Source organism: Phyllobates terribilis, unplaced genomic scaffold, assembly GCF_046119375.1.
Source record: "Phyllobates terribilis strain yellow unplaced genomic scaffold, ASM4611937v1 Scaffold_340__1_contigs__length_2048258, whole genome shotgun sequence".
In the NCBI taxonomy this organism is placed as follows: Eukaryota; Metazoa; Chordata; class Amphibia; order Anura; family Dendrobatidae; genus Phyllobates; species Phyllobates terribilis.
In genome coordinates, this window is record NW_027363100.1 from 1,924,165 (window position 1) to 1,947,469 (window position 23,305).

Genomic DNA, 23,305 nt, shown 5'->3' on the forward strand with positions numbered 1-23,305 from the left:
ATAGTGAATCAGAAGAACTATACTGTATTCTAATTGGAGGTATTTTCGAATATTACTATTAGATCTACTACATATTGCGGTAGGATCTTGGAAATAAGCTGTATCTTTGCCTTTAAAAGGATAGTTCAATCTGTTGCATGGTGCGCTACCCCGTGTACCCCAGCTTTATAACTTTCCCCCTGTGAGCCTTCCATCATACCAGTCACCTTTCCTGTCCTGTATTATATCCGCTGTCTCCATTCTTGCAGGACGGACGGTTTTTTAAAGAGAATCTATTTTTTGAGCCAGAAGAACCCCAACCTCTCCCACAGGCAAAGGTAAGTTGTATTCTTCTTTCACTTAAAGGGCTTGTCCAGAGCCGTTCACTTCCACATCGGATATTAGCGGTGCTGATGACGTTGCGATTCGCAGACCTACCGAGACGCTAGCATGATGGGCAGGTATCGTGCACCCATCCAGTTCATTAGAATAGGACATGTGCCCAATATCTGAACACACGGGTCATAACGTCAGCAGCACCGCTCACTTCCAGGGCGTTGGTAAGCAATGCTGAAGTTCTTTGAATAAGCCCTTTAAAAGGTGTTCTCCCAATGGAATATTCTATGGATATACCTTAAAGGGGTTTCCCAGTTTTGAAAACTCCCTTTTCTTTTGGCTGCAGTTTGTTTAAAAAAAAAAAGCGCTTTACTCGCCAGCCCCAGGTCCAGCACTGAGTCTCCACCGCTACTCCAAGTGTCTGTTATTGCCTGCAGCTCTGACGTCACGTCAATAGTGCTTGGCCCTGAGCGTATTGTGCCGCTACTGGCTGTGATGGCAGCACTACTGATAATGACACCCTAAAAGGCGCAGCGGAGACTCAGTACCGGACCCAGTGAGGATGAATAAAGCACAGTTTATTTAACAAAAAAAAATTGCAGAGGGGGAACAGGAGTTTTCCAAAGCTAGAAATCTCTTTAAATATCTGAGATGGACCAACCCTTTTATTGTCCCTTATATTATAGGTTAGATCTAAAGTAGTAAGGTGGTGGGGTGCCATCTTTAGTTGCCTCAATATGTAGGTTTGTGCATATAAATAAAAATATTTTTCTCTACGGCACAGGGCAAAAGTTTTAGTTGGAATAAATGCTGTAGAGTAAAGAATGCTTTCAGAAAGAGAAGTGCTAACGCCTTCACCCTCCAAACCTGTTTTCACCTTCATGACCCGGCCAATTTTTACACTTCTGCCCAGTGTCCCTCTGAGGTAATAACTCTGGAACGCTTCCACAGATCCCCCTGATTCTGAGACTGTTTTTTCCTGACATATTGTACTTAATGATAGTGATAAAAGTTGTTCAATATGACTTGCATTTATTTGTGAAAAAAACGGAAATTTGGTGAAAATTTAGCAATTTTCAAAGTTTTAATTCTTATGACCTTAAATCAGAGAGATGTCACACAAAATAGTTAATAACATTTCCCACATGTCTACTTTACATCTGCATCATTTTGGAAACAATTTTATTTTTGTTAGGAAGTTATAAGGATTAAAAGTTGACCAGCAATTTCTCATTTTTCCAACAAAATTTACAAAACCATTTTTTTTTTTTTAGGGAACATATCACATTTGAAGTGACTTTGGGGGGCCTATATGACAGAAAATGCCCAAAAGTGACATTGTTCTAAAAACTGCACCCCTCAAGGTGCTTAAAACCACATTCAAGAAGTTTATTAACCCTTCAGGTGCTTCACAGGAATTAATGGAACGTGGAAGGAAAAAATGAACATTTTACTACTTTTTTTTTTTTTCACAAAAAATTTACTTTAGCCCCCAATTTTTTTATTTTCACAAAGGTTACAGGAGAGAATGGACCCCAAATTGTGTTGCGCCATTTCTCCTCAGTACACCGCTACCCCATTTGTGGAAGAAAACCACTGTTTGGGCGCACGGCAGGGCTCGGAAGGGAAGGAGCACAGTTTGACTTTTCAAACACAAAAATGGCTGGAATAGAGAGCTGCCGCCATGTCGCTTTTGGAGATCCCTGATATGCGTAAACAGTGGAAACCTTCCACAAGTGACGCCGTTTTGGAAACTAGATCCCCCAAGGAGTGTTAGCTGTGCGGGATGCACCTTGTACTCCCAGGTGCTTCACAGAAGTTTATAACGTATAGCCGTGAAAACAAAAAGTTACATTTTTCCCACAAAAAATGTTCTTTTAGCCACAAATTTTGCATTTTCACAATGGTAACAGGAGAAAATGCACTGTAACATGTATTGTGCAATTTCTCCTGAGTACGCCAATACCCCATATGTGGATGAAAACTACTGTTTGGGCGCACGGCAAGGCTCGGTAGAGAAGGAGTGCCATTTGACTTTTTAAATGCAAAATTAGCTGGATCATTAGTCGACGCCATGTTGGGTTTGGAGAGCCCCTGATGTGCCTAAACAGTGGAAACCCCCCTCCCCCCCAGAAGTGACACCATTTTAGAAATTATACCCCTTTGGGAATTTATCTGCAAGTGTAGTGAGTTTTCCAGAAACAAGCAGCAGTGGATGTTGCTGAGTGAAAATTGCAAATCTGCATTGTAGTGACCAGTACGTTGTAGTCCTCAGTACGTTGTAGCCCCCAATACATTGTAGTGACCAGTACATTGTGTCCAGCCCATGCTTCTGGAGACACACACCTGTAATTTAGGCAGGCTGTCATCGCTACAGAAATGCCAAACGTGTGGATGCTAAATGTGGTTTAGGCGCAGATGACTGCCTTCTGGACATCTGTCAAGCCAGCAGTCTTCCCCATGATTGTGGAGCTTAATGAAACAGAATAAGGTTCCTTTTTAAATGCTTCGGAAGCCTTTGCAGGTGTTTTTTGTTAATTATTCTAATTTACTGAGATAATGACTTTTGTGTTTTCATTGGATGTAAGCCATAATCATCAATATTAACAGGAATAAACACTTGAAATAGATCACTCTGTAATGACTCTATATGAGTTTCACTTTTTGTATTTAAGAACTGAAATAAATTAACTTTTTGATGATATTCTAATTTTGTGAGAAGCACCTGTAAATGAGTGTATTATAACACTATTACAATACTGCACCCCTGTATATTCCCCCTGGAGTTCACCAAATTCTGTACTATACATAGTAGACGAAACATAATAAATTCAGATACACGGCTGCTAGATATTAATTGAATTCTTTATTGGCTTCATACAAGATATCAAATGTAGAATTTCCCACCAGTCGTGTGGGGCAATAGTCATGTGGCCCTGATGATGATGGGCTCACGGAGAGTCGTCCGTCAGAACTCAGGAGAGGAAAAACCCCCGGTGGAGGAAACCTCTAGGGAACCATGTCTGACGGACTGCCCTTCCCTTGGGCGGTGCTGGATGATGGCAGCTTGTGTTGTAGATCGGGGTTGATGCAGCAGAAGATTCACTTATTCAGTGATTACATCTGACTGCAGAAAGTAATGAGAACAGAGACCGAGCCCGGAATCTGCCTCGTCCTGAAGTGCGGCTCCTCTGCTCCTGACATGGCGGCCGCCACATCATTGACTTCTTATAGCCGTCACCTCCAGCCGTACCCCGTCTTCTTAGTGGGACCCCAGGTCGCTTATAGTGATCTGTAGAAAGAGGGAACAGAACTGATCATGGAGCAGCCGAATATTTAATATCCGAGACGTTCACACGATTTACTCCCAGTCACTGCTGCTTAGTGCACTCCTCTTACCTGGATTATATTTGGTCCATGGTGATGACAGAAACACCGACACTTGTTATAGCTGCGGGGGTCATTCTTGTTCTGGTTCACACCTCTGTGTACAAAATAACAGAAAACCCCTTAGAATCCTGCTATAATTAATCTCTTAATGCATCTTTATAGGGGCTGGAGCTAAGCTTTACTGATAAACAGCTCCAATAATGGCAGCGCCCCCCCCCCATCATATTTATACATTCACTACATTGAGGGTATTATGGAAAGTCCATGGTTACTTACTGGTGCAGGCTGGTCTGTGGTCCAGGGTCGTGTCCGGTTGAAGGTCAGGGCGATCTCGTGGACCGTCATTGACTCTACATGCCGTTTATAGGCATGGAGTCACTTCCTGACCTTTTTGGGAAATGCGCTGATCCTGCCGGTCTGCAGGCAGGATATCAGATGAGTCCTCATCAACCGATGCCGGAACTCTGCTCTGGGTTCACCGCCATCTGCTATAAGCTCGTAGGCAAACGCTATGGCGAATAAGCCACAGTCATAACTGTTCCTCTGCTGATCCACATCGATAAATGTCAGATGTTTCAGGGGCTCTTCGACCACTTCACTGTACAGGTTGATAATCTGCTCACAGATGGACGGAGTCAGATTTCCGGAGTTGATGCTGTCGGCCACAAAGATTTGGCCATTTTTGTAGCAGGTGGTCAGCCAGTGCACCCTCTCCTCATCATAGTGGATTTGTACAGCATTCTTCAGTACACTGTACCCTGGCACTAGAAGAGCGCAGGGGGGCTGCAGGCCATCAAAACCCTCAAACTGACTCTGCAGCAGGTCCTGGGCCATCATGATGATCTCATCATCCAGGAAGCCTTCCTCCCCTTTGCTCAGCAGGATGGTTAACTGCTCTGGAGACAGGATGTCCTCCTGTTTCCCGATATCGGGCATCTCCACTTGTGGGGTCTCCATCTCCGGGGTTACCTCTCCCAGTAGATCAGAAAGGTTTTCTGTAGCAGCTCTCTTGGCCGGTGGCAGCATCTCGGGCTGACTGTCCTCAGAGGTTGGTGCTTTTCTTTTTAGATTGTCCCGGGGTCTTGTTTGTAGCAGCCCCTCGTGTGCACCTTGTGCACATTCTGGATCGGCAAGATCCTCTCCACTTTCTGCAATGGTGGACGTGGATTCAGTATCACCTACTATGTAGGTTGGGCTCTTCTCACCGCTGTCTTGGCTGATGACGTGGTCTTTACGTCTGGTTATAGCAACTGACCTGAAGCGCCTGACTGCTGTAATGGTGGCAGATTTCGTGGCCAGGAAGGAATCCTTCAGCAGTGTTCTCCAATTGCGATGGGATTTCCTGAATCGGGTCAGAAGGCTAAAGCCAATTGACTTGCAGGAAGAGAGAGCCTTGACCAGCAGCCGCTGGCCATAACGGGGACGTCCATGAATCCTCATGATGGCGTCGCTTTCTTTCTCCTTCTTTCTCCTTTTATTCCTTTAACTTTGTGTATCCAATAAAGAGTAACACAAAAGACAGCCCCGGCTCTGCGTTCAGGCATTCTATACACTTTACTCCCATTGTGATGTCATAGAGCCGATGATGACACCAGAGTTCCATGTAGATCGTGACATCACCGCCATGTAGATGATGACATCACAGCTCCAGGCCCAGCTGCTAAGGGCTCCCCAGTAAGATTGATGGTGACTCTACAGCTACATGCAGTTATTTTCTAACCCTTGTTCACACATTTTCAGCCGCATTCTCCATATATTGGAATGAGGAGGCGCGTCTGTGTGTAGCCAAATCTCCACCGACGTATATAGAGATTGCAATAGGGGGGTATTGGTGGTTTATGGCACTTGCTGTAAAGAGTAAGTGCACAATATGACCCATGTTACATGTAGTTTTACCAGAAAGGTTTGCAGTTGAACTTGTTAAAGGCGTCATGTTTTTACAGTATGTTCACACGTTGCGTTTTTGCTGCTGTTTTTTTCTGCAGCCAAAACTTGATGTCTTGGCAGTAAAAAAAGCTGCAGACAAAAAAAACAGTTTTTTATTGCGTCTTTTTGCTGCTTTCTTCAGGATCCCAAAGTTCAGCTTTGCTTCCACCATACAAGCATGAGCAATGCAAGGTGTTAGGCCACCAACAACAGACGGATGTGACACCAGAAAACATTTTGGGGAAAAGGGGCAATTTGTACAATTATTTAGTGGAAAAAGATTTATGTCTGAAAAACTAGTGACTATTCATGAAAAAATACACAATTGGAAGTGTAAAAACAGCTAGGGGAATTGGTCAGTCCTAGTTTACCCAAGACTTGGCGGTGCATTGAGATATCAGGTATTGTTTCCTTTTACACATATCACTAATTTAATTAAAATGTACTAATCCTATCTGCCATCGCGGGTGAGGAAACCAAGACATTTAGGTTTAAATGTGGGAAAATCACAGAAATAAATGGGTTTCACGTCCAGCCATGCTTGATTTTTTTTCACTAAAAGCGCTGCAAGAACTGTTGGCAACGTTTCTGCTGCATTTCTGCTGCTTTTTTGCACTTACTTGTTACTTTCTATGAGTGAAAAAACGCTGCAAAAATGTTGAAAGAATTAACATTCAGTTTTCCAATTCAGTCAGGAAGAGTAAAACAAAAAATAAGCGTGAACCTGAGATTTCTGAAATCTCCTAGCTTTTGCCGACATTGTAAAAAGCAGCTTTTAATTTGCATAAAAACACAATGTGTGAACATAGCCTTAGGCTGCACTCACATGCTGCTTTCTCTAATCACCTCCATGACAGCACCAGCAGGAGGTTAGGGACAGGAAACCTCAGTGTTTTCTTGTCCCTAAGGGATGAAGAGGTTTCCTTCTGGTGGGGCTGTGGATCGATCGCCCTGTGCCTTCCTTCCATGTCCGCTGCTCTTTCCTCCCGGTGGGACCTCACCTTCCTCCAGAGCTCATTCAATGCTGGATGGTGAGAAGATATTGGCTGGGGGCCTCCTGTAGCTCCCCAGCCAGTTGCGATGTCTCCCCCTCTCCCTGAGCGCAACGCTCTCCTCCGGTGTATAGCTGGCCGCATGGAGAGCTCATAGGAAGTGACGCGCACCGGTCCATTCAATGGCCGCGTCATCACTTCTGGTTGCGTTCCAGGGTGGAATTGCACTGCCATTTTGGAAATTTGAAATTTCAATAAAAAAAGTGCAATAATCAGGATTGGTGGACCTGATATCAGGAGAGTGGGGGCCTCATCCTATTGGGTGAGGACAGCGCTGGATCTCAGTTCCTGTATAAAAGGACCCTGATGTAAGACACCATAAGGAAGGACTGAGGTTCTAAAGATGGATGTGTCTGCCCCTAAAGCTGCATCTGCAGAGCCCAGCACAAACTCTGGCCCAGTGAGTATGTCTGGTATGGGTAGGTCCGTCTCGGTGCAGGATCCATTCTTATGTTTTCCCCTTATTATTTTAGTGTGACAAGGATCCTGCACTGAAATCAAAAGGAAAAACTTGCAAGTCACAGATGTGCCATTTGCAATAAGAAACTCCCACCCTTCCACCCACAAAATGGCCCTATGTCAGCCGTGTACAGAGAAGATTGTGAGTAACAATCATCCCTAATGGATGAAGTCAGGGGAATGGTGCGCCAAGAGATCCAGTTGTCGTTAGCCACCTTCTCACAATCTTTTTCAGGGGGTCCCTCAGTATAAAAAAAGAGGAAGTATGCCCCCAGAAAATTCCTCGGACTTTGAGGCAGAAAATTCAGCCCAGGAGGAATGGTTAGAAGAAGGCGAGGTCACTCCAGACATCAGTACTGATCAGGAGGATAGGAAATTCTTCTTCTCCTCTGATGACATGGAGGAACTTTTACTTGCCATCAGAAACGCAACGGACGTGGAAGAAGAAAAAACGCCACGTACGGTCCAAGACGAGATGTTTGGGAGATTGAGATCAAGAAAGAGAATGGTGTTCCCCATTCATGACAACGTCCAGAATTCAATTCTGGATGAATGGGAATTTCCAGAAAGAAGGCTGAACATCCCATCTGACCTAATGGATCGCTTTCCCTTAGATGGAAACATCTATAAATGCTGGACAGAGATGCCTAAAGTCGACATTCAGGTGGCCAGGGTAGCGAAAAAGACTACCCTACCCTTTGAAGACTCCTCTCAGCTTAAGGATCCACTTGATCGTAAGATGGACAGTTTACTGAGAAAGTCATGGGAGACATCAGCTGCTGCCCTAAGAACAAACGTCACCTCCACCTGTGTCACAAGAACCTTGTTCCACTGGTTACATCAGTTAGAAGATTATATCCAGAGCGGTACTTCCAGAGAAGATCTTCTGGCCTCTCTACACCCTCTTACAGAAGGCAGCGGGATTTCTGGCGGACGCCTCCACTGAATCTGTCCTGATTGCAGCAAGAACTTCGGTTCTCTCCAATGCCGCAAGAAGGGCTCTATGGTTAAAGATGTGGAGTGGTGACATCCTTTCTAAATCCAAGTAATGCTCCATACCTTTCAAAGGGGAGTACGTGTTTGGTCCAGTGCTGGACAATTTATTGTAGAAAGTGTCTGATAAAAATAAATCTCTCCCAGAACCAAAAAGAGGCTATTTTGTCCCCCTCAAACCACATAATACCTCATACAGAGGAAAAGGTAAAGCGGGTTGCTGGACCTACCCCAAAGGGGGTAGAGGTTAAAAACATTTTTCAGTCCCAACGTTCTGATAGGCAATGACGCCAGACAAGTAGGGGGCAGAATCTCAGGATTCTTCAGGCTATGGAGGAAGATAACATCGAACTGCAAGATCCTAGACTGGGTCAAGTCAGGAATAAAAATAGAATTTTCCTCCTTTCCTCCTCAGAGACTGGAAATAACATCTCTCCCGTCAGCAAAACTCCAGAAAGTTCTAACATCAGAGCTTCAGCAAATGCTATCTTCAGCAGTAATTACTCCCGTGCCAGAAGCAGAGCAGGGCAAGGGACATTACTCAAGATTGTTCCTGGTAAAAAAAACAAATGGAACCCACCGGGTTATTATCAACCTGAAGCGTCTGAATCAATATATTCTTTATCAAAGATTCAAAATGGAGTCTGTAAAATCCACGGTTCCTCTGATCGGGAAAAACTTCGTCATGGCTACCATAGATCTAAAATACGCATATTACCATGTGCCCATCCACCCAGATTACCAGTGTTGTCTGAGATTTGCTGTCTCTCTAAATCAGACCGTATGCCATTTTCAGTTCAGCGTCCTTCCCTTCGGCATCTCCTCAGCACCCCGGACCTTTACAAAAATCCTGGTGGAAGTAGTTGCATTTATCAGGGAAGAAAATGTCTGCATCATCCCTTTTCTGGACGATTTCCTCGTCACGGCTCCTTCTTCCGTTCTCAGAGACCAACTTCAATCCGTCCTACATATCCTGGGATCCTTGGGCTGGATTATAAATTGAGAAAAGTCAGACCTTACCCCATCAACTCAAAAGATCTTCTTAGGAATTCTCTTGGATTCTCAAAACCAGAGGTCCTTACTGCCAGCGTCCAAACGGTTAAATGTGAGATCAAGGATCCAGATACTAAAGAGCCAAAAGACGGTATCAATAAGGTTTGCCATGTTGGTACTGGGGTCGATAACAGCATGCATTCAGGCGGTCCCCTGGGCCCAGGCTCATACAAGAATCCTTCAGAACTTTATCCTTTCTCGCTGGGACAAGTTTCCAGAGATGCTCAACTCAAAAATATCTCTTCCCCACCTTGTGAAGGTATCTCTCAACTGGTGGGTCAACCCAGGAAATTTGACCAAAGGGATTGCTTGGATTCAGTACCTGATCTCTTCTTTAGCAACGGACGCCAGCAAAAGAAGTTGGGGAGCAATCATATCCCAGAAGACCTTCCAGGGCATCTGGGCCAATCCTCGAATTTCAAAGAACTAAAAGCAGTAGAGGAGGCCCTGAAGGTCCTATTCTCCAGGGAACACATGTCATGATTTATTGAGACAACATGACAACGGTGGCCCATCTTCGTCATCAGGGCAGTACAAGGTTCAAAAGCCTTCAAGAAGTCTCGGCAAGACTTTTCCTCTGGGCAGAGCATCATCTCCTTTCTCTGTCAGCCCTTCATCTAAAAGACTTCTTAAGCAGGACAGAAATAAATCAGGGAGAATGGAGCCTCTGTTCAAGGATGTTTCAGCTAATAACCAGGAAATGGGGACTACCAGACATAGACCTGTTTGCAAAACGACAGAATACAAAGGTGAATCGATATTTCTCCATAGACCCCAGGGAGAATCATGCAAAGGTAGATGCATTTTTTTCTCACCCATGAAGCTTCAGGTTGGCCTACGCATTCCCTCCAATTCCATTACTGCTGAGGACCTTGCAAAAAATCAGAGTGGACAAGGTCAAGACCATTCTGATTGCCTCTCTATGGCTGAAAAGAAGTTGGTTTGGGGCTCTGAACCTTCTAAACCCAGAAGGCCCTCTTATCCTGCCTCCGGACCACGATCTACTCCATCAAGGTCCGATATTTCATCAGGCTCCCCACAGCTTATGCCTGACAGCCTGGCTTCTGAAGCCTTAATCCTGAAAGCAAAAAGGCTCTCGGATATTGTAATAGACACCCTGCCGAAAATCAGGAAACCGGTCACTAATGCCATCTATTTAAAAATATGGAAGACCTCTACGTGGTATGGTTCTACTCCTATTGATCTCTTTCACCCTGATATTGCCAGAATACTGGATTTTTTACAGTACGGTCTATCTAAAGGGCTAAAACCCAGCACCTTGAAAGTCCAGATTTCTGCTCTAAGTTCATTTTTTGACCAAAACCTGACTGACCACCGGTGAATAAAGAGGTTCATAACAGCAGCCTCTAGAACATGCCCGAGAAGGCCCATCATGGTTCCTACCTGGGACCTAAATATAGTTCTAAATGGTCTATCCCTCCCTTTGAACCTATGACCCAAACTCAGATGAACAAATTATCTTGGAAGGCAGCTCTGTTAGTAGCAATAACAGCAGCAAGTTGGCTTGATCCAGGCCCTTTCCGTCAGGGAACCTTATCTGAGAATCATAGATGACAGAATAATCTTCCGCCTAGACCCTTCTTTCCTTCCAAAGGTATCATCCCATTTTCACTAGTCCCAGGAGATAATAATCCCATCGTTTTGTCAAAATCCCAGAGACAACAGAGAATCAGAATTCCATTCTCTAGATGTCAGAAGAATCATCCTTTACTATCTGCAACAGACGGAGCCTTGGAGGAAGGATCAGAATCTTTTTGTTCAGTACTGGGGACCAAACATAGGGAAGAAAGCCTCCAAGAGTTCTCCAGCTAACTGGATTAAAAAAAGCAATCACGGAGGCGTATAAAAGTCAAGATCTGCCTCCTCCAGTGTTGCTAAAAGCTCATTCCACCAGAGCCATGTCTGTCTCATGGGCTGAAAGGGCCAGCGCTTGCATCGAGCAGATCTGCAAAGCTGCTGCTTGCTCCTTGGTCCATACCTTTACCAAGCATTACCGATTAGATTTGATGTCTATAAAAGATTTAGCCTTTAGCAGAAAAGTCCTGCAGGCTGTAGTCCCTCCCTAACGATATTCTCTGGTATTACTCCTGTTGGTGCTGTCATGGAGGGGATTAGAGAAAATAGAATTAGACTTACCGGTAATTCGGTTTCTAAGACCCTCCATGACAGCACGGGTAATTTCCCCCCTATGAAAACTCTGTTCTTTTAAATTCCTTGGTGCTAATAAATATTTCAAGCATTCATAGTGTGTGGTCCTTGGAAAAACACTGAGGTTAGAGGGAAGGGGAGGGCTATTTAACCTCTTGTTTCCTGTCTCTAATTAGGATGGGGAGGCAACCTCCTGTTGGTGCTGTCGTGGAGGGTCTTAGAAACCGAATTACCGGTAAGTCTAATTCTATTTTTTTAAATGCACTCTTTTGCTGTGATTTTTTTTTTTTTTTCTTAAAAGCATTGCAACTGCAGCATGTGAACATAGCCTTACCCGCAACACTGTGCGCCAAAAATATTGATATGAATTTGACTTCTACATGTGATCTAACACTTAAGAATACAATTTATGTAGAAAACTCTAATTCCAGCAGGTCCTGAAAGTCTGCATCTTTCAGTGGATGTTAGGAGTTACAGTTCATCATGGAAGGAAAAGTGATGGCCAGAAGGCAGTCATTGACACTAAGTAAATGCAAAGTAAATTTTGCATTTCATTTGGAGATCAAGGTCCCAGAGTCTGGAGGAAGAGTGGAGAGGCCACAATCCAAGCTGCTGGAGGTCTAGTGTGAAGTCTCCACAATCAGTGATGGTTTGGGGAGCCATGTCATCTGCTGGTGGAGGTCCACTGTGTTTTATCAAGACCAAAGTCAGCGCCGCCGTCTACCAGGACATTTTAGAGCCCTTCATGCTTCCCTCTGCCCACAAGCTTTATGGAGATGGAAATGTCATTCTCCAGCAGGACTTGGCCCCTGTCCACACGGCTAAAAGTACCAATACCTGGTTTACACACAACAGTATCACTGTGCTTGATTGGCAGCAAACTCGCCTGACCTTAACCCCATAGAGAATCTATTATAGAGAATCTATGGGGTATTGTCAAGAGGAAGATGAGAGACCCCAGACACAACAATGCAGACGAGCTGAAAGCTGCTATCAAAGCCACCTGGGCTTCCATAACACCTCAGCAGAGCCACAGGCTGATCGCCTCCATGCCACATTGCCGCATTGATGCAGGAATTGATGCAAAAGGAGCCGACCAAGTATTGAGGGCATTTACTGAACATATATTTTAGTAGGACAACTTTTCAGATTGCTGGTTCTGATACAGAGATCCAAATACCCTGTTACCATGAATACAATGATAAAATTATGATTTACTTCAGCCACCACCAGGGGGAGCGCTCTGCATATGGATTTGTACAGCCACCACTAGGGGGAGCTCACTACATACAGATTTATACAGCCACCACTAGGGGAGCTCACTACATACAGATTTATACAGCCACCACTAGGGGGAGCTCACTACATACAGATTTATACAGCCACCACTAGGGGGAGCTCACTACATACAGATTTATACAGCCACCGCTAGGGGAGCTCAAAACATACAGATTTATACAGCCACCACTAGGGGGAGCTCACTACATACAGATTTATACAGCCACCACTAGGGGGAGCTCACTACATACAGATTTATACAGCCACCGCTAGGGGAGCTCAAAACATACAGATTTATACAGTCACCACTAGGGGGAGCTCACTACATACAGATTTATACAGCCACCACTAGGGGGAGCTCACTACATACAGATTTATACAACCACCACTAGGGGGAGCTCACTACATACAGATTTATACAGCCACCACTAGGGGGAGCTCACTACATACAGATTTATACAGCCACCACTAGGGGGAGCTCATTGCATATACATTTTTAGAAGCTCAGTTGAACTCTATAATAAATTGGTCTTAATTCTGATACGTTATTTCATAAATGATTTAGGAGGCACTGACATCCCCAACATCACTACATAAACTGGAACTACTCCCATATTATTTTTCCACAATTTGGGGATGAATTATCAGCACTTGTTATTGTTTTGTATTTATTTCACAAGTCACAACGTGTTTCCAGGTCCTTATGCTGCAGCTTACTGATGCTGTTGCATTTTCTTCGAGGTTCTTCACTGTGTACGATTCTGAGAACCGCAAGACCCTCCTGCCCCTCTATCAGGAGAACAGCTGCTGCTCGTTTAGTCTCCCCAAAGCCTTCTATGCAAGAACCTGGTGGGTGTTCTGGGTAACAGCGGGGCCATACATTGTCCTGACTTCACCTCCTCTTACATTGCTGACTATTCGTCACATCGATTTTTATTTATTTTTTCTTGTGGAGAACATAATTATAAAAGTTTAATCAAAGTTCTGCAAATTTCTCATTTACATTGTTTTACATTCTGTAGCCATTTTCAAGCTCTTTGCTTGCTGTCTGCGAATGGAAACATCCCTACTGAAAAAATGAAAGAGGATTCTGATACATTGTAATTAACTCTGTATCAAAAGGGTGGTCCAAGTTCTGAGACCCCACTTTTCAGTCAACACAATGTTCTTAAGGGTGTACAGACCCACAGACTTACTAATAAGCCCGTACACCCCTCTCTGCTGCGCCCATGCAGCTGCAGGAGCTGCCCACTTCAGAGCTGCGTTTTGACCATTCGATGGGGTCTCAGGACCGGGGCTCTACTGAAAGGCAGCATAAAACAGCCCCTATGATAGGCTGTTAGCCTCTGGATATAAGGATGAATGTTTCTATTTACTGACAGCAAACGCAAGTATTGAAAATGAATGCACAAAGTATATTAGAAAGTTGCAGAACTTTTCCTTATAGGACAATTAAAAGGGTTTTCTAGGAACTCTGTGTGATCGATGGGGATCCTGAGCCACCACTGATCTGGTTAGTGAAAGGATTGCAGCTCTTGGCGGAGCAGTGTGACCCTCTCATTGCTGTAGCAGACACCTTTGTATGTGGGCGCCGAGTCCAGTACTGTCTGTGGGCCTAGTTCTGTTGTTGTGTAGTCTATGTCCACTGACCCCGGGATCGGTGATCTAACGCCTCTGTCTGTTTAGCTTCGATCAGATTAAGGAATACTGGAAAGAAAATCGCAACCTCCTCCGAGTGACGAGACCAGGTATGGCCATGTATACGGTATATACCCTCAGTCTTGTTGGACAAACTGCACAATATGAAATACATGAGATGGTGGAGACTACAGGACAGAGGGTGTAGTGTCTGCGCGGCGATGCACGGGGTGTAGTGTCTGCGCGGCGATGCACGTGATCTGGTGTCAGCGTGGCGATGCACGGGATGTAGTGTCAGGGCGGCGATGCACGGGATGTAGGGTCAGGGCGGCGATGCACAAGATGTAGGGTCAGCGTGGCGATGCACGGGATGTAGCGTCAGCGTGGCGATGCACGGGATGTAGCGTCAGCGTGGCGATGCACGGGATGTAGCGTCAGCGTGGCGATGCACGGGATGTAGCGTCAGCGCGGCGATGCACGGGATGTAGCGTCAGCGCGGCGATGCACGGGATGTAGCGTCAGCGCGGCGATGCACGGGATGTAGCGTCAGCGCGGCGATGCACGGGATGTAGCGTCAGCGCGGCGATGCACGGGATGTAGCGTCAGCGCGGCGATGCACGGGATGTAGCGTCAGCGCGGCGATGCACGGGATGTAGCGTCAGCGCGGCGATGCACGGGATGTAGCGTCAGCGCGGCGATGCACGGGATGTAGCGTCAGCGCGGCGATGCACGGGATGTAGCGTCAGCGCGGCGATGCACGGGATGTAGCGTCAGCGCGGCGATGCACGGGATGTAGCGTCAGCGCGGTGCTGTTGCTCTGCGTGTGAAAGTCAGAATTTCCCTTTAATATTTCATTTCTTTGTAATCTTTTTTGTTTCTCTAGAAATGAGGCATCAGCTGTTGAAGTACAACCGGCTGCAGGTGGTCGGCTTCCTCTGTAACCTTCCCAAAACGGAGCACGAGCTGGCGTCCATGACACTGGATGTCGGCTGCCAGAACGTAAGTGTCCGGTTCTCCTGCTGGAGGGACGTGCGCCTCTCGCCCTGCGGACCCTCAGCCACAGGAACGTTTCTGACCCTGACTGCAGAGCGTCCATTGAAGCGTCTGTTCACACGTAGGGTTTTTGATGCATTTTTTTTCTGCATGAAAAACGCAGGTTATGACCATAAATCTACAGCAAATATTTTCAGCAAGTTTTAATGCTTTTTTGTTTTCATGCACTTTTGGTGCTGATCTCAGCCGGGAAAAGTTGCAGTAAAAAACAATTAACCCCTTTACAACCGCCGTAACTAAGACCCCCTTAGTAACCATCGGACCCCTGTGATTAGAATCACGGGTCCCAATGGTTACCATGGTACCCTGAGATACCCAGCTATCAAAGTGACAATCACCCATGTTCCACAGTGGGACTAGGTGAAAAAGTAAAAAAAGTGAATTAAAATGTGTAAAAAAGTAAAAAAAACACACAAATCACTAAAATCCTTTTCGCCGCTCAAAACGTAACGTTTGTGATAAAACAAAAATTAAAGAAAAAACTGTAAAAATAGCAAAGCATAAAAAATAGATAATTCTGGTATCTCTGTAATCGTATCGACCCGACAGACAAATCTGTCATCACTTTTACCGCACAGTGAACGGCATAAAAAATAAAATCAATAACTGAATTGCTGGTTTTTGTTCATTCTGTGTCTGAAAAATCTGAATAAAAAGCGATAAAAAATTACTGTGTGCCCCAAATGGTACAAAAAAAAACTGCTACTCGTCCCGCAAAAATAAGCCATCATACAGCTCTGTTCACCAAAAAATAAAAAAGTTACCGCTCTCAGAATATGGCGACGAAAATAACTACTTTTTATTGGAAAAAAAAAGCATTTTTACTGTGTGATAGCAGCAAAACCTAAAAAAACAACAACATATAAATCTGGTATCGCTGTAATCGTACCGACCCAAAGAATAAATCTGCCTTATCACTTACACCTCACTGTGAACTGCGAAAAAATAAGAACTATTCTGGTACTGCTGTCTATTTCTTCATTCTGCTTCTAAAAAAATCAGAATAAGGCTCAGGTCACGTTTATCCTGCGCTCTCCGCTGAGCGCTTACACCGGGGTTTCCGTGTAAATTCACCAAAACCGCAATTCAGATAAAAAACCCAGATGGAGCCACTCACTTATGAGGCTGATGTCGCCTCTTTTGACTGGTCTGTGTTCCAGTGGCGTACCATCATTTTAGGCATTTTTTTAGAGCACAAGTGTGGACGACCACAGATCTGTGTGCGCCTAAAAACATGGAGACCACCAGAGCAGATGTCAAACAGACGCCAAAATGTCTCCATCTGCCTCTTTGTGGTGGGTGGTTCTGTTGGGGGTTTCGTCTGAATCACATTTTTGTGGGATTTACACAGAAACTCCGATGTAAGTGCTCAGCGTAGAACACAAGAAGGTGATCCCAGCCTTATTCTGGAAGCAATCGAAAATTATGTACCCCAAAATGTTAACAATAAAACCCCTAATTTATCCCACACAAAACCAGCCCCCTCTCAGGTCCGTCATCTGTCACTGGGACTATAGGGGATCCCACGTTACTGGTAGAACAAAGACTCTGGAAAAGCGACATGGCTCCCGCCCCCTCAAATAAAATCCAGTGAATTCCTCCTGAGTAACCCGATACCCCATATGTGGGGGAATCACCGCCGCCGGGCGCCGCTATTTACTTATTCCACAGTGACACATTTTAACGGCGCTGAGGAATAATTACCCGTAATGAAAGCTATAAAAAATACGTTACGGCGGTCATTAAGGGGTTAAAGAAATCGCAGGTAAATAAAAACGCGAGAAGAAATAACGCACCGTGCGAATGAGATTTTAGAAATTTTATTCATTTTACTGCGTTTATTTCCCATGGAAGTTTTGGAGAAAAAAAATGCATCAAGAACTCTACATGTGAACAGGCCCTAAGGCTGCGTGCCCACTAGGCGTTTTTCAATCGTTTTTGCCGTGGAATTTCCGCAGCGAAAACGCTTTAAAAACGCTTGGTAATATGTGCCCCATGGTCCCCAATGATAATCCGCATGTGCTGTGCACATGCTGCGGAAATATCCGCTGCGGATTATCATTGCGGAAAAATCCGCAGCATGTCCATTAATTTTGCGGACACGCAGCGTAATTACCGCCATTAACTTGCATTGAATCACCTAATATCCATGTCAGCGCATTAGCACATACGGATATTAAGCGTTTCTATGTGCGGATGGTACCCGAGACTGGAGAAGAGGAGACTCTCATCCAGACCCGGGTACCATAGTACCTGTAAAAAAAAAAAGAATTTAAAATAAAAAATAAAGATTATACTTACCTTCCGATGGCCCCCGGTCTCCTGTACGATGTGTCCGGTCTGCTGTAGGGGGCACGGTGGTGTGCCATGACGTCATTTAGCTGGGCCATGTGTGGGATCAGGGGCCTCGCTGGCAATGTGTGGCATCGGGGCCTCGCTGGGCAATGTGTGGGATCGGGGCCTGGCTGGGCCATGTGTGGGATCGGGGCCTCGCTGGGCCATGTGTGGGATCGGGGCCTCGCTGGGCCATGTGTGGGATCGGGGCCCTCGCTGGGCAATGTGTGGGATCGGGGCCCTCGCTGGGCAATGTGTGAGATCGGGGTGTCACACTGTCACAGAATACTGGAGGTAGGGGGCCTAAGCTGACCCTAAGCTGGGGCCCTGACTAATCCCTCATCCTGGAGGTACTGTTAAAGGTACAGAGGTCCAGGCCGCCAGCGTAACCCCTACCTCCTGAGGATCCCTGCACCACAGTAATCTAGTCCTGAGAAGGACCCCGATCACAATTGGGAACCAGCGATAATATGCCCACACACAGTATTTAGACGAACGAGACAGTACAAGGGAAAAACCAAAACCACCTTGCATACAACTTCAACAAAACTACAACAGAGGGAACACCAACGGGAAAGGAGATAAATGATAAAGCGAGGAAAGGGAAATAACACTTTCAAATACACTTATCTCAGCAACTCCAAACACCACGATCCGCTCTGTAAGTCTGAATGAAAAGCTTTCACCGACACCTCACAAACAGACCTGCAGGAATATAAAGGAGTCTCACTAACGAAGCATTGATTGCAGCTGGGCGAGGCTGGACCTCAGCTAGCCCAGAGAGAGAGAGAATTAACTCCTTCACTGCCGAGAAAACACAAAGCACCAACAAGTCAGCTGCGAGAAGTCAGGCTGTGTACTCGTGACGATCTTCGTGGCAACACACCCGTGACAGTACCCCCCCTTCTACGAGGGGCCTCCGGACCCTCAGGGCCAGGTTTATCCGGGTGAGTCGTGTGGAAGGCCCGAACTAATCGGTCTGCGTTAATATCCGACGCAGGAACCCACATCCTCTCCTCAGGACCATACCCCTTCCAATGAACCAAGTACTGAAGGGACCGGCGATTAAAGCGTGAATCAATGACCCTCGATACCTGGAACTCCAAGTTACCATTGACAACCACAGGAGGGGGAGGTAAAGGTGACGGTACCACCGGCGCCACATACCTCTTAAGCAATGATCTGTGAAACACGTTGTGAATTTTAAACGTAGGGGGGAGGTCAAGACGGAATGCCACCGGATTAATAACAGAACTGATTCTGTACGGCCCGATGAACCTGGGACCCAGTTTCCAGGAGGGAACCTTAAGTTTAATATTCCTGGTAGACAACCATACCTGATCGTTCACACTTAGGTCCGGACCAGACACTCTCCTCCTATCAGCCATACGTTTGTATCGGTTCCCCATAGTATTCAGATTCTTCAGCACCCCTCTCCATACTGAAGCGAGAGATGAGGAAAATCGTTCCTCCTCCGGAACCCCCGAAGAGCCCCCCCTACTGAAAGTACAAAACTGGGGGTGAAAACCATATGCCCCAAAAAACGGGGACTTACCAGTGGACTCGCTTCGCCTATTATTGAGAGCAAACTCTGCCAGCAATGGAGGTAAGACCCAAGGAGTAACCGCACCGATGACCGTGTTCATGCAGTTTTTATTACAGAATTTACTCCATTGGCTTATCTCTCTGGTTTGCCAATTAATAACAGGGTTATGCTTAGCTAACCAAGGAAGGCCCAACACTATAGGAGTGGGAAGACCCTCCAACACGTAGCAAGACAACAGTTCTTTATGTATTGCCCCCACTTGAAGTTTTACGCCATGCACAGCTTGCAAAAAACTTCCCTGACCGAGAGGCCTGGCATCGATCGAGAATATGGGGATGGGTTTAGCCAACTCACTCAATCGCATACCTTGAACCCGGGCAAACCGAGCATCAACCAGATTAGCCCCGGCCCCACTATCCAGAAGAACAGATATCCTCTCAGTTCTCGTACCCACCACCACCTCCGCCGGTACGAGAAACTGAGACGAACCTAGGGACGAAATACCTACTCCCAGATTGCCGTCCACCACACAACCTGGGATCAACAGTTTTTTCGACGACTCTTTACTCAGCAAGGGGCGGGATGGACACCCCCCAATAAAATGTCCCTTTTTCCCGCAGAGGAAACACCTTCCTGTCTTATGGCGCACCACCGGTCCCCTTCCCCGAAATGATGTCCCTCCTAATTGCATAGGCTCCTCCGGACTGACCAGGGGAACCACCATATGAGGGGACCTTGTAAGAGGTGGAGACATTACAGGGGGTAGAGTTATCCCGCACCTCTCCCGAAGCCGTCTGTCAACGCGAATAGCAAGGGCCATAGCGGCTTCCAGTGACGCGGGAGAGTCATACTGTGCCAACACATCCTGTAATTTGTCGGATAAACCATGACAAAACTGGCTCCTAAGAGCCGGGTCATTCCACTGGGTGTCCGTGGCCCACCTACGGAACTCCGAACAGAATTCCTCCGCCGGACGATCTCCCTGCTGAATCCTACGTAACTTAGACTCAGCAAGGGAGATCCGATCTGGGTCATCATATACGAGTCCCAAAGCAGCGAAAAACCTATCCACTGACTGGAGAACTGGGGAGCTAGGGGGAAGAGAGAACGCCCAAGATTGTGGGTCCCCTTGTAGGAGCGAGATGACAATTCCCACCCTTTGTTCTTCACTGCCCGATGACCGAGGCCGCAGCCAAAAGTACAATTTGCATGCCTCCCGGAAAACAAAAAACTTGTCCCGCCCCCCAGTGAACCTGTCAGGGAGAGCTACTTTAGGTTCTGGTCCGGCTTGCTCCAGAGGATGCAAAACCTTGGACCTAACGTCCGCCAGCCCCATGGACAAACTCTGCAACTGCTGAGCTAGACCGGCTACTGGATCCATGGTAGCTGGAGAAAAACTAAGTTGGTCGGTGTAAATGTCACACTGTCACAGAATACTGGAGGTAGGGGGCCTAAGCTGACCCTAAGCTGGGGCCCTGACTAATCCCTCATCCTGGAGGTACTGTTAAAGGTACAGAGGTCCAGGCCGCCAGCGTAACCCCTACCTCCTGAGGATCCCTGCACCACAGTAATCTAGTCCTGAGAAGGACCCCGATCACAACAATTGGGAACCAGCGATAATATGCCCACACACAGTATTTAGACGAACGAGACAGTACAAGGGAAAAACCAAAACCACCTTGCATACAACTTCAACAAAACTACAACAGAGGGAACACCAACGGGAAAGGAGATAAATGATAAAGCGAGGAAAGGGAAATAACACTTTCAAATACACTTATCTCAGCAACTCCAAACACCACGATCCGCTCTGTAAGTCTGAATGAAAAGCTTTCACCGACACCTCACAAACAGACCTGCAGGAATATAAAGGAGTCTCACTAACGAAGCATTGATTGCAGCTGGGCGAGGCTGGACCTCAGCTAGCCCAGAGAGAGAGAGAGAATTAACTCCTTCACTGCCGAGAAAACACAAAGCACCAACAAGTCAGCTGCGAGAAGTCAGGCTGTGTACTCGTGACGATCTTCGTGGCAACACACCCGTGACACGGGGCCTCGCTGGGCAATGTGTGGGATCAGGGCCTCGCTGGGCAATGTGTGGGATCGGGGCCTCGCTGGGCAATGTGTGGGATCGGGGCCTCGCTGGGCATCTGTGGGATCGGAGCGTTGCTTTGTAATGTATATGCAAAATATTTTCAGGGGTCTATTTATACATTTGGGAATTTTTTTTTGTTTTCCCCGTTGCCATAAAAAGAATGAAATCTACTGCAAATCCTACAGTAAAATGATTTTCCAGTGATCTGACGTGTGGAGACCCCCGCTCGTGTGATTGTAGGGTCTCGGCGGCTTATATTTATGACTCTCACATCTTATGTATGTCGCACCCTGGTTCTCCGCAGGCTTCCCTCATTTGTTTCACCGTCGAAGGAGGATTTAGGGAAGGTGAGTTATGTCCTACTGTACAAAGGGGAAATCACCGGGATCCTACAGATTAAAAAGCAAACTGCCCGGTCATTATCAGGGGACAGGACTATTGAAGGGGAGATTGGGGAGATCTGCTAAAAAAATAAATAAATGTCTGTGGGCTGCTTAAAGGGGGCTGCATCATTATGTACACCAATCCCCTCAGTTTTGCACAGGGGCTCCTGGCGATGTAGCACTGCAGCCTCCCCATTCTCGGGATCACTTAAATATGGGAACACCCCATTACGTCTGTGTAGTAGGTGGTTTTTGGAGAGAAGCTAATAGACTTTCTCCCGACAGTGAACCCGAACTACCGCAAGACCCCCATCATCTCCTTCAGAAGGACTTTCCTCATTGTCCCGGCCTCTGAAGACGGGTACAAGAAATGGACTTGGAATTATAAGAACTGAATGCGTCGTCCTGTGGGAAATCTGCCAACGAATGAGCCGGAGACCATGAGTGATTCCCCCCCCCCCCCGCAGTCTGGCGGTGGTCTTCTGGCTACAGGAATACTGAGGCCGCCAGTGGTGGTATCCGCTGCATAGGTTATGATTGATCTCGTCTCTTCCAATCATCATGTAATTCACCAGATTTTTAATATACCGTATATACTCGAGTATAAGCCGAATTTTTCAGCACATCTTTTGTTCTGATAAAGCCCCTCTCGGCTTATACTCTGGTATATACTCGAGTATATAGAAATTCTGGTGGTGTGTAGTGGTGGGGGAGGTTGCGACGGTGGAGGAGCGGGGCACACGCAGTAGCCGCTGCTGCAGCTACCACGTGTGCCCGCTGCTAAAGAGAAATTAATATTCCCTCTTCTCCATTCCCATGGGCGTGGAGAAGGATGAATATTCATTCTCTTTAGTAGCGGGCACAGAGAAGCGTTGAGCCGCAGTTCCTGCTGACAGTGTCCGCTACTAAAGAGAGTGCATATTCACTCTTCTCCACGCCCATAGTCCCGGGGTGGAGAGGAGTGAATGTGCCAGCAGCTCAGCGTCTGAGAGCGCATGGCAGTGACGTCATGCGCTGCTCAGATGCTGACATGAGCTGCTGCAGCAGAAAAGGAAGCAGAGCAGAGGTGAGGAAGGAAGGTGAGTATAAGGGTATGTGCACATGGGCGTTATTGGCAGAGCTTTGAACGCAGCATACTTTATGCCGCGTCCAAAGCGCTGCACGCAGGTAAATCCGCATGTGTTCATTGAGCCATGCGGATTCACCGCATCCTATACATTGCACTGATAGAATTTCTCTTGCAGAGACTAGTGTCTCCGCAAGAGAAATTGACATACTGAGGTCTGGGAAGACGCGCCGCATGTCCGTGTCTGCGGGTGAGCCGCAGGTGTATGGAAGAAAAAGAAAGGGAAAAATCCGCTCACCCACCTAGAAGATCAACAGCACGGAGCCAGGAGTGCTACCAGACGAACAATGAGGAACCAGGAAGATCCAGCTGAACAAATCTTGTAAAATCCATATTTTATTGGGTCATGCAAAAAATATTAATATTTTGCACCAATAAAGTGAGAATTATTTTTTATTGGAGACTTTTCCCACTTTCTCCTTATGTACACTGGCCGAGAGTCACGGCATTGTGGGTCTGAGCCCAGAAGATATGAGCAGCAGGATGGATTAAATGC

The 23,305-nt window shown here is 46.4% G+C and overlaps 1 protein-coding gene across 1 annotated transcript; it reads left to right on the forward strand.

Annotated features, from left to right (window-relative positions):
* Nucleotides 1–254: 254 nt before the first annotated feature.
* On the forward strand, nucleotides 255–23,305 carry LOC141221843 (nuclear RNA export factor 1-like). The gene is made up of 6 exons (XM_073666599.1): nucleotides 255–317; nucleotides 13,377–13,484; nucleotides 14,322–14,383; nucleotides 15,157–15,272; nucleotides 21,605–21,647; nucleotides 21,969–23,305. Exons 4-6 carry the CDS (start codon nucleotides 15,159–15,161, stop codon nucleotides 22,076–22,078), a joined length of 267 nt encoding a protein of 88 aa, XP_073522700.1. The 5' UTR covers nucleotides 255–317; nucleotides 13,377–13,484; nucleotides 14,322–14,383; nucleotides 15,157–15,158; the 3' UTR covers nucleotides 22,079–23,305.

Coding starts and splice junctions, on each gene's coding strand:
- LOC141221843 (XM_073666599.1), top strand. CDS start 15,159: ATGAGGCATCAGCTGTTGAAGTACAACCGGCTGCAGGTGGTCGGCTTC. Junction 15,273..21,604: donor TGGATGTCGGCTGCCAGAAC/GTAAGTGTCCGG, acceptor GGTTCTCCGCAG/GCTTCCCTCATTTGTTTCAC. Junction 21,648..21,968: donor CGAAGGAGGATTTAGGGAAG/GTGAGTTATGTC, acceptor TTCTCCCGACAG/TGAACCCGAACTACCGCAAG.